Source organism: Adiantum capillus-veneris, chromosome 3 (genome assembly GCF_014529385.1).
Source record: "Adiantum capillus-veneris isolate H3 chromosome 3, ASM1452938v2, whole genome shotgun sequence".
Taxonomy (NCBI): Eukaryota; Viridiplantae; Streptophyta; class Polypodiopsida; order Polypodiales; family Pteridaceae; genus Adiantum; species Adiantum capillus-veneris.
The window spans coordinates 73,022,195-73,033,992 of record NC_140933.1 but is presented as its reverse complement, the minus strand read 5'-3'; the positions used below and the strand labels follow the sequence as shown (position 1 = coordinate 73,033,992).

The window sequence follows — 11,798 nt, the reverse complement described above, 5'->3', positions numbered from 1 at the left end:
ATAGTGTCAAGGAAAAAAGAACATACCGTGATCATTCTATAAATTCACCGGTTTTCTTTTTGTTGTAGCGTATGTAGAACACTCCCGAGTGTGTACTTGCCACTTCAAATCTTGTTGTTGAGCGAGCGAGCGAGCGAGCGAGAGAGAGAGAGAGAGAGAGAGAGAGAGAGAGAGAGAGAGAGAGAGAGAGAGAGAGAGAGAAGACTAGAATTTTAACGTTGTAGAAAACTATTCCAAGAGACCTTAAAGATCTATCCGATGAGAGCCTTGTGTGTGTATGTGTGTGTGTGTGTGTATGAGAGAGAGAGAGAGAGAGAGAGAGAGAGAGAGAGAGAGAGAGACTTCTGTGTATGTGAGAGAGAGCTTTGTGTGTGAGAGAGAGAGAGAGAAAGAGAAAGCCTTGTGTGTGTGCGAGAGAGAGAGCCTAGATAATTAAGCAAGTAAAATATGGTTGGGCTCCCAAGAATCCCACAAATATGTGCTTAAAAAAAGAATGAAATAGTGCCGTTTAAACGACGTATTGAGCAATTTACGTCGCTTAAATGACTCCAGAAAATGATTATTATTTATGTCGCTTAAGCAATGATGAGCGTAGCATAAGCGACACCATTTTCTATCGCTTATAGGACATTTTTGCATCGCTATAAGCATCGCTTATGGGACGGTTCTATAACAAGGTTGATAGCGACGCTACTTTTGTCGCTTATGCAACGCAAAAAAGCGTCCCTAGTGACAAAGCATCCTAGTGGTGTTATATGTCGCATTTTGATTTTCTCTATGTTATCTTAAAAGTACTTAGATTACATCATGTACACATTAAAGCAATGAATTTATATCATTTTTATTATAAAGATTGTAGATGAATGTGACAAAAACTGAATAATTTTTGTGATGCCTAACGAAGGGACATATCGGCAATACACCACAACATGGCAATGTAGAATGATCCATGTTGGTAATGAGTTCTCGTACAATTGTAGTATTTTTACAATAAGGAAGTCCCTCCAACACTCGAGGAGAAACATAAGTCTCCCTTCAACACTAGAAAGAATAAAAGTGATGAAGAAAGAGTACATTCCCTACAATATTATTACAAATCTGGAGAATAGTGCCAACTCCACACAATACATACATATGGTCTTTTTTATTTTTATTGGCACAAACATCTCAAATGCACGAAATGCATGTCTCTCCATCTTTATTATAATGTATAAATTTTCACCTCCATACATCTTTTAATGCAAAATCTCATTTGTGATGCCAGGTCATAAATTTTTTTACAAAAGCTTCGAGAAAAGATGCTTCGAAACCTTCACAATAAAGAACGATATGAGATAAAAGATACAACACTATTCCTCTTGTTTAATTCACACCATTTCCACAATAAATCAATCAATAAAAACTAGTTATAATGCATATAGATACTCCGCATATGCTATAGAGAGACAGAGAGAGACAGAGAAAACGAACTTTTAAGAGTATATGCTAGGACGAAGAGGGAGATCATTGGAATAACTTATGTAAAAGCCGTCCTAGGGCGAGATTGTATATTTACCTTGGGAGGGATCCAAAGAGGAGTTAATTACGACGAAGAGAGGAATACAAATAGGGGGAAGAGATGCGGCTTCTTGATTGTGAATCCTATCGAGATGGGAAAGAGCCTGCTACAGCACGTATATTACGTGCTCATCAGCTGCTTCGCCATATTAAGCGCCGTCTCTGCCTCTAGCAGCTTATACCCGCGTTCGCTCTCTAACTTAACTCGAGCTAAGCAGCAAGCCACACCCGCCTTCTCTGTTGCCACCCTGCAGTCCTACCAGGTGCAAAGCCCTTTAATTATTTAGCGCAGCTGATCAGCTCTCTAATGGCGTTATTTGCTTTCATGCAGCTCTCTAATGGCGTTTTCATCGATTGTGTTCGGCTCTCCCCCGGCAACGACTCGATCTCCACGTCGGCTTCGTTTGCTGAGGTGTGTGAGAGAGAGAGAGAGAGGGAAAGAGAGATGATAAATGTGTGTGAGAGAGAGAGAGAGAGAGAGAGTAACTTTAGTTGTTGTCCCTTGAAAGGCTCGTGCACGATTTCCTACGGCTAGTTCTGGGTGGAGGAAACTGACCAACTCTGCTCGAGCTCATTTTGAAGCAGAGGTTCCCACCGGTTGCTCATCGCACCCAGAGTCGATGGCTGTCCAGCGGGGTGACATCTTTGAGGACATTGTTCATATCAAGACTCCTGACTCGGGTTTGGAACACCTCGTAAGACTAGACTCGCTACTCATCATCCTCCTCCTCCTCTCTCCAATGTGAGAAAGGAGCTCTTTCTCATCATTTTTCACTATAAGGTTCTACATCATGAGCTATTGCTCGGGAAGGAGTGCATGCCTAGCTAGGTGTGGTCGGGGTTAGGGGAGTGCTCGTCCCCAACCGCATCCAGCTAGGCGCGTGCTACCTCCCGCGTGACAACTCATGATGTAGTCTACAATGTGGGAATTATGATGAGAATTAGTCTACAACTCTCTCTCTCTCTCTCTCTCTCACACACACACACACACACACACACAAAGGTGTGCGGGGTTATCATTTTATGACATGTGCATGGAAGCTCTAGTGGACGGTTGAACTCATAATGTCTCAAACAGTAAGGGAGCATGGTCTTGTTTTGTAGTATGCTATATACTCATCGGTAACACCAGGCTACTTCACTGGTGCTGTATCGAGAATAAGCATCAACACCCCTTCTGTACAAGATGGTGAAGTCAGTATTGCCCAGATTTGGGTCGTGGTAAATCGTGAGGATAATGACAACTATTCCACTTTAGAGGCTGGTTGGATTGTAAGCAACTAACCCTTTTTTTTTTGTTCCTAACCAAAATAATGGTTCTTAATATTTTACTTTGTTCTCACTCTGTCACTCCTTGTATATTTCTAGGTGCAGCCCAGAGTGTTTGGGGATGGTGATCCACGTCTCTTCATCTATTGGACGGTATGTAACCGAAAAATGCCGACACGTCTGTCATATGATCCATTGATCCAATTTGCATTCATAAGCAAATTTTTCAATGACATAGCTGTGGGACTAATGTTGAACGTGCAAATTTCAGTTTAAAAAATGTTTCTTTGAAACCTCAAAGTTAATTTAACTGCAATATATGTATCTATATTGACTCTCATGAATTGTCTTCAAATAGAATGATAATTATGACCAAACTGGGTGCTTCAATCGTATATGCCCTGGCTTTGTACAAACCGACACAACGTGGACACTTGGAGAAAAGTTCCCATTAGGGGCTTCTGTACCAGGAAATGCGAATACACAAATATCGCACTATTTTGGCATTTACAAGGTATAAAATGCATGTGCGCGCTTGTGTGTGTGTGCACGCACGCACGCTCAACGAGTTTTCGACATTCTCCAATGTGATAAAGGAGATCTTTTCTCATGATTTTTCACTATAGGGTTCAACATCATGAGCTACTACTTAGGAGCGAGCACATGCCTAGTTCGGTGTTGTTTGGGACCGACACTACCAAGCCCCTAACCGCACCAAGCAAGGCATGCGCACCCTCCCTCGCAATAGCTCATGATGTTGTCGTATTTTGCAATGTGGGAATTATAGCAAAAATTATTATGAGAGAGAGAGAGAGAGAGAGAGAGAGAGAGAGTGTTTAAGAATACCAAATAGCTTGGTTTTTGCTAAAATGTAGGATCCAAACGATGGACTATGGTACTTTATGATAGATAACACTGTTGTGGGACATTGGGATCCCACTATACTAACCAACTTTCAAACTAATAATGCCGATGAGGTGCAATATGGAGGAGAGGTCCAAGTTGCAGTAGTTGGTAACCCAACTCAAATGGGCAGTGGGTTCCCGGCTTCTGATGGCTTTCCATGGGCTGCATACATGATAGGATTTGGGTATACACATGAGAGTCTTACTATAGAGTTCTTTGGCCCAGATGAAATCAGTGAGAGCGTTACCAATTCTGAACTCTATCCGGTTAGTGATCTCCAACTCAACGATGATGGAAAGGCTAGTGCATTCTTTTATGGTGGTTGGCAAGGCCAATAAATTATAATATCCTCGGCTCACTATTTTGTCCCTTGCAAGCTCACATGGACAAAAACAATAATGCTCCCGTCCAAGTTTAGCTCTTATGGATGCTATACACTAATACTTAACATGACGGTATTTTGGTAGTTCTTCCTAAAAAAAATTCTCTCTCCCTCTATTTCTCTCTGTGTCTTCGCCCTCCCACTGTCATCTCTCTCTCGCTCTCTCTCCCCCCCCCCCCCCCCCAACCCCCCCCCCAAAAGCGTTGACATCCTTGCCTTAATCAACTTTTCTTTTGATGTCACAGAGAGTATCTTCAAACATACCCTCTTATAATTCAAGCCAGCAGTAAAATTAGCAGAACCTATTTTGCATGTACTTTAAGTTGAGTGTTTATAAAGCATATGTGCAAAAACACCATGCGCAAGTAGTTACATTGGTATCAAAGGCTTGTGTCACTTGCATAAAGTTAATGCCTAGTTTCTCTATTGTAAAACCGGGCGGCGGGGGGAAAGGGGGGGGGGGGGGGGGGTTGGTTTTGCAAGCAGTGTCCAGGAAAAATCATTTTTCCAAACATACAAAACTCCTTTCCTTGGATTTGCCAAGAGAAAATTTTAGAAAAATAGGTTGCTTTTTTGGATTTTTCTCTCTTTTGAAGCGGAATTTCTCCTTTCCCCTCGTCCTTAGCTGGCATTTTTGAAATTGAAAATGGCACAATTTTAAGCTGGGACACATTTTTCCGGAACACTGGTTGCAAGTCTATATAGAGTTTGGAAGATGCGGTAGGCCAATATCAAAAACTCCAAGGTGGGTGTGCGGATCTAATGTTAACAAGTGGTTTGACATAAGATAAAGGAATTTGAGTAATTGTTTGGTTATGTTTTTTTTTTTTTGCAACTCACAATCGTGAGTAGAAGATTAAGTAAAAAATATAAAAATATGCTAATATAATATACTCACCATTGTGAGTTCTGAAAAGAAAAAAAGAAAAAAAAAGATGAAGGAATTTGATTAGTTAAACGTGCATTCCATAGATACCATGACATGTGTCTAAGAGCCTCGAGGGACTCACTATTAATAATGGGAGGAAGTCACCTGCGTGTCTCCAAATTAGAGAAAGTCCTCTATGTACGATATCTTACATCATAACCCACCCCTCTACATACGGAAAAGATATGGACATTCTTGTTGGGTTTTCCAAGCCCTCAATTATTTTGATGTTAACCCGTGGGAACAAGCCCTTGAGACATGCAAGTAAGATTCAGTTATATTTAGAAATTTGCATGGCTATGAGGCTTTATAGTACAAAGGCTATTGAATAAAATTACTACAAGCGTTTTTTTTTCTTATTCTCTGTATCGATCTCTCTCGCCCTCTCGCTTTTGTTCACCCTCCTTGCCTTGCACATGCATGCCATGGTTACACCAAGGTGGCACCCACCATAGCTGCTCTTAACATCTGGTATCAGAGCCACAAGCGTGGTGATCCTTGGCGCTAGTAAGGCATCGGCACTGTGTGCCAAGCCAGCAGGCAGAGAAAACGCAAGCGTCTCAAGAGGGGGCCATAAGCACATGGCACAAAACGCTGTGTGCTGCGTGGTGTAGGCCCTATTGATGACAAAGATCAAATCTAATGCAGGCATTTCAAAACGCATGCTGGAACACTGTTGGCAAGACTCGTAGATACTTGGAATGCTTAGTCAACGGGACATCATCTTAAAACGCACGTTGTTTAGCCTTTCAACGGGTTGCAAGCACGCAGTGCAATTGGAGCTATTTGCTAGCCTCTCGAAACGCTACATGGGATCCAACATCATTACTTGGCGGATGACTCTTGCGGTAGGCGGCCTTATCAACCATGCTCTCTCTCAAGAAGCTATTGTCCAAACAATCTTGAGCCCTCAACTTGTTGTGGAGCAAAAGTTTTGAGATCAATGTGCACAAGTCTATAGTGCATCCGGAAAGAGAATCCATGATACTATTTGGTTGCATTCAATCTCCTCCTCAGTCAACTAGATACTGCAGACAAAGTTAGAATATGCTTAGAAAGGTTGTTAATGCAAAAATAAAGCTGACAAAGAAAATTGTTTTATTAGCAACAATTTCCTATCACAGTTTTGTTTTCAATTTTGTCCAATATCAACATAACCATCTAGTTTTTGTTGAAAGCCTTGTTTTCTCTCATCATACGTCAGTCATATGAAAAAAAAAACTAGAAAACTTGTACGGGTTATAGACACTTCCACACATGCAAAGTGGTAAGACCTCTCAAAAATATTCGTTCTCAACCCATTTTTGTCCTGCTTTTCATGAGGTTACTAGGTACACCTTAAACCGCAGTGAACCAAAAACTCCACTCATTGGTAGCTAATTTTTGACCTACACCCTATCTGTTCAAGGGGGGGTTTACTATCATAGCATCAGGTTATGGATACACCAAAATCCTTGGTCATGAGAAAACCTAAAACTCACGGTTGCCGAGTACACCAAAAACTCGAGGTATCATGAGAGTGGTCTGTTTAGTTCTGGCTTGAGGGGGGCATTGTTGAGTTTTCCAAGCCCTCAATTATTTTGATGTCAACCTGTGGGAACAGGCCCTTGAGGCATGCATGCAAGATTCAATTATAGTTAGAAATTTGCATGGCTATGAAGCTTTATATGTACAAAGGCTATTGAATAAAATTACTACAAGAGTTTTTTTCTCATTCTCTGTATCGATCTCTCTCTCCCTCTCGCTTTCATTCACCCTCCTTGCCTTGCACCTGCATGCACGCTATGGCTGCACCAAGGTGGCACACACCATAGCTGCTCTTAACAGTCCTTGCAATGAGCCATCCGCCCTCATACGGATTTCGTCGGAATGTCATGGCCCACTATTTCATTTGAGATAACAAACCACCATGAAAAGCAACAAATATAATAAATACTGAACTAAAATAAACCAATCAATGCAATGTAATTTGTCAAAAAATGGGTAGCATTTGCCTTGTAAACTGATACAAATCTCAATCTCAAAACATATAATACTAGCCACCTACTCAGTAGGCTTCCTATATGGGATTTAAGGCACATATATGAAATGGATTTTTTTCTAAATAACAAATTATGCATACTCTTAAAACAACCATGAGAAACTTCACTTATCAAATCAAAACACATTACAAAACAACCCATTAAAAGATTAAACATTTTGAACAAAAACAACTACATAACTATCAACCTATAAGATTCAAAATAGTTACTCTTAGAATTAGAAAATAAATATAGATCTTTATTATACAAACCAATCCCATGAACTTTTCTCTTTCACATGCTTGAACCTAATTTGCAAATGAAGTCAATTTACCTTTCACATACTCATTGAAGACCTTGTAGTCCTTAGCATCAAGCTGGTATTTCTTATTATCTAAATCATATGCCAAGTTTGCAAGCGAAATTATAGACTCCAAGGATACACATTGATTGTCCAAAAGATCATATTTGTACCTCCTTTGCCCCCTTAGCTTTTTGATATCATGCAAGATGTATCTCTACATTTGCAAGCCGGTCAAGAAGATCAATAGGACCCCTGGTCTCTTTCATAGGAGCTCCCACTTTTCTTCTCATACACACAACTCTTCCAAGATACCATGTACCTTTATCTGCGCCTTTGCTAGTGCTACAAATCTTTCCTTTCCTCTTGCACCTTGTGTCATCTTGAAAGAAAAACCCTCAAATAGAAAAACACAATCTAGGCCTACTACAATAGAAGTTCATGTTTGAAACCTGATCGTTTTATCCATTGAAGAATAAATCCCACTTTTCACCCTTGTTACTCTGTCCTTAGACAGAGTTGTATTTCCATTTAGCTGAGTCACAAGAGTACTCATACACATTTTCATGCCATCTATCTCTACCAAAGAAAAAACCTGGCTTTTAACTTTCTCCTCTTCATCAACTATCTCATCAAACACATGGCATAACTCATATTCTGCGACTATCACCTCATCTTTGTCACATGTACTCAACTCATTTGCACCTTCTTCTATCTCAAGAGGAATGACATCAACAACTCCATAATCCAAAATTTAGTCATCTGCATTGGCAACCATTATATCTTCAAGATCTCTCTCTTGCCATGTGTCATGGCACCAAGAGATATCGTGAATGCCTAGTATTTTGCACACATCCTTCGCTTCACAAAATCCCTCTTAAAGATCATATTGTTTCCTTATCACAAGCTACAGAAATGTAGTCACCAAGATTGACTAATGGAACGCCAGGTGCATGATTCATTACAGTCTATATGCTTTCTTGCTTAGAGTGTGTTGTTGGAAAAACAAGCATGGAGCTTGATTTAATCTTGACAATCGTGTTTAGCACACCAACATTGCTTAGCAAGTCAACTCCATCATAACTCCTCTCATTTCTAACCATAATGCCAACTTTGCTAAAGAAATTTTTAAACTGTCTGACCCCTTTGCAGACAAAGGAGTTTCTAGATGTGTATACTTTTCTCTGAATAGCTTGATTAGAAGAACTACAAAGTGGCAAGAGAGTTGAATATCAAGGCATGTTCTTTGCTTATGAAATTCTCCTTGAGAGTGTATATCGCTTATTTCATGATCCAAGTGTGCCACATCCTAAGGAAACAACACAAGATATTTCTTAGAAAATGAATAACTATTACCTTCTTTTAATGGAAAACATAAAGAATGACACCTTGTCTAAACACTGAGTACCTGAAAAAGAAGGAAACCTTGCTGGAAGCTTTCACTCTCTCAAATAATGACAAAGTTGGAGACAAAAAATATCAATATATGAGGCTACTATTGAAAGATACATTTCTGTTCCAAGTGTTCTTTCTTGCTGAAATTGACTTCCAATGCGCAAATCCTTCAGACGTGCTTGCACCTTACGTCCTGCCAATCTTTGGGCTGATCTCCAGTTTTACCAGTCCTTTCTCTCCACATCACCCTCTTGAAATCCATGCTCATCAACCTTAAAATGTTGATATACAAGAGTAACACGATTCAATGTAGCGATATCCTTGCGAAGGATAAGTCTTCTAGAAGCATTATCTAAAGGGTTGACCAACTTTTTCCCATTATGGATGAAGTCCGAGTCATGCAATCCCAAGATACTTCCATCATAATCTATGTTCTCTATTAATGACCACCCTTTCCAAGGAATAGAGAATCGAATTATACCCACTTGAGAAGTGTAGTCATCTCTCATGAGTTTCCTTCTTTGAGCATCCCCATCATAAGCATGACTAATCAAAGGATCTACAATTTTTAAGATGCCGATTCCAAAGCAATGCTACTGCATTCCATTTCGCTTTAATGAAATTTTGAATCAAATTGGTTACATGTCAGCTGGATCACCAGGACAATCTTTGGTAGAGATAATGAATAAGTGGATTTACAATAAGAACCTGTGCCAAAACCAACGACCACCACAACCTCCTACACAATTGTGTTCTTGTTTACATCCACAAAAGCCAACAAGTTCATCATCCCTTGCATTCCACCTAACCATCCTATTTATAACAGTCTCATCTTCGACAATAATAACAGGAACACTGCCCATCGGGATGTTGTTTCTACCCATTTCAAGCTTGTAAACCTCAGCCACATGTTGAAATATATCCTCCGTGACCCCTGTTTATAACACATGGACTTCCTTGTTGCCCTCATGGTGGTTGAAATATGGGATCCCCCAAGGTTCAAAGTGAGAAAGTTGTGCATTCTTGTACCTCCCCAAAATTTAACAGCCTCAAAGAGACTCCTTGTCGTGTCAGAGTATCTCTTTCCCGGGGATCTCTTCCAATGTTTTGCGAGATATACATGAGAAATCTCCACAATGCTTGCTTTCCCTCAAACAAAATGAGGTTGTGCGCATTGATCATATCCATGCAAAAAAATTTCACATCACCTCTTCCCAAGACTTCAGAGACACTATCATGAAGGTTCCTGACTCTTACACTTAATGTTGCAACTTTGATTTTTGTGAACCACATTTGCTTTTTAAGTCTTTTAACTAGGATACACCTAGATAGTGCTATGCCAAGGATCTCTGCGTTAGTCATGTAATCAAATCTTCTGTCAAAACCTATATCTCTAAGCCCTCGACTATGTGTTGCCTGGGATTGGCGATAGACTCTCATCCAAAAATCCCGTTCCTTGGGAATTAATGGAGGTGCAATTTGAACACATTAGCCCATCAAATGGAATTCTTGCTTTGAAAACACATTGAACACACAACATTAGCCCATCAAATGGAATTCTTTCTTTTAACACACATTGAACACACAACAAAATCCTTGCTTTATTGAAGATCTTACTTACCATCCTAGCACTATATTATGTAATGACATGGAATTTGAGCATCACATCGCAGTGCATTGTAGACATGATTTGTCTGTCTCCAAATGGCCATTCTTATCACTACTAGAGCTCTCAAGAAAGTGTTCCCTCAGTCAAAACTTCTTGTGTGTATCTAGATCAATCTCGTTTTTCTCATGGTTTATCTATGCTAGCAAGTCATATTATTAATGCATTATGCATGTAAAATAGCCGGACCAGTATGATAGCGCCTAGGCTATCAACCTTAGAGATCACCATAGCATGCATAGGTATATGTTCCGTAGATCACCAGCCATTGATCTGGCTAGGAGGAGCTAGCGGATTGATAAGGCCACGTAGACTTATCTACTCTATGTAAAAGACTTGATTTTTGTGTCGTTTTCCTACTTCTCGAAGTTTCTTTCATGCAATGATAGCCACATTTTTTGTCGTTTCTTCATGCTTCTCATCCTAGACTCAGAAGTTTTAACTCTACACACCCAATAATGGCAGTATGGAGGTGGCTGAACTATCAAGCCAGGTGAGCAACTTGAGATAGAAGTGGAAGAACATGCTCATAATGCTCGAACAAAGGAGATTCTTGTAGCATACTACAAGAAGGTGGGTCTTGAAATTGATCCAAAGATCAAAGCAGAGTGCACCAAGGTAAGCTTATTTCTAGTCTATACTCAATATCATTCAAGAATGTTCACTTCTCTTTGGAAGTCACGGGTTCTCATTTGACATGCCCATTCAGGCTCTAAAACAAGGGGATTATTTGAGAAAGGATATCTGCAAGCGCAATTGACCAGTTTGAAAAAGTAATGCAACAAATGCCATATCGAGTAAAGCTGTTAGGTGCTTCTTATGGTCACTATGCTCCATTAAGCTTTCAAGCTGCATTTCTTATAACATCTTATTACTTGCATAAGGTTGGTCCTTCAGAAGCATGATATGATTTTTTTTTCACATTTGATTAAGTAGTATACCCATGAATACATCTCATAGAAGCTATCCATACACATACACAACCTGATGCATATATATGTACATACATAATACATGTATATTATATATATGTATGTATGTACGGAATAAGAGTGTGTGTGTTGGGAACTCCATCCTTAACTCCCCTGCATTAGGCCAGTAACAATCCTTGAAGAATAATTTATGGCATTGGCGGATATGTTGGCCGCATAATATTGCGACGATTTGAACAAGCAGTATCTGCCTTTGCAACACACACAAAATCCTAAGTTCAAAGGCGCCATTGAACTGAAATTCACAAACACGTTAGACTCTTATACCCTGCTTTACAAAAACCTTCCCACAACCAATGTTTGAGGAAAAGGGGTCTGAATCATACCTAAGATATATGAGTAATGTTGCAAGAAAAATCCCAATTCCCTGCTGGCGCTTCC

The 11,798-nt window shown here is 39.9% G+C and overlaps 1 protein-coding gene across 1 annotated transcript; it reads left to right on the top strand.

Annotated features, from left to right (window-relative positions):
• Positions 1-1,434: 1,434 nt before the first annotated feature.
• On the top strand, positions 1,435-4,200 carry LOC147461100 (uncharacterized). Its single transcript, XM_086500059.1, has 7 exons — positions 1,435-1,820; positions 1,889-1,969; positions 2,067-2,252; positions 2,662-2,829; positions 2,926-2,979; positions 3,185-3,340; positions 3,702-4,200. The coding sequence occupies exons 1-7, from the start codon at positions 1,650-1,652 to the stop codon at positions 4,068-4,070; spliced, it is 1,185 nt and encodes a 394-aa protein (XP_086356185.1). The 5' UTR covers positions 1,435-1,649; the 3' UTR covers positions 4,071-4,200.
• Positions 4,201-11,798: the final 7,598 nt, after the last annotated feature.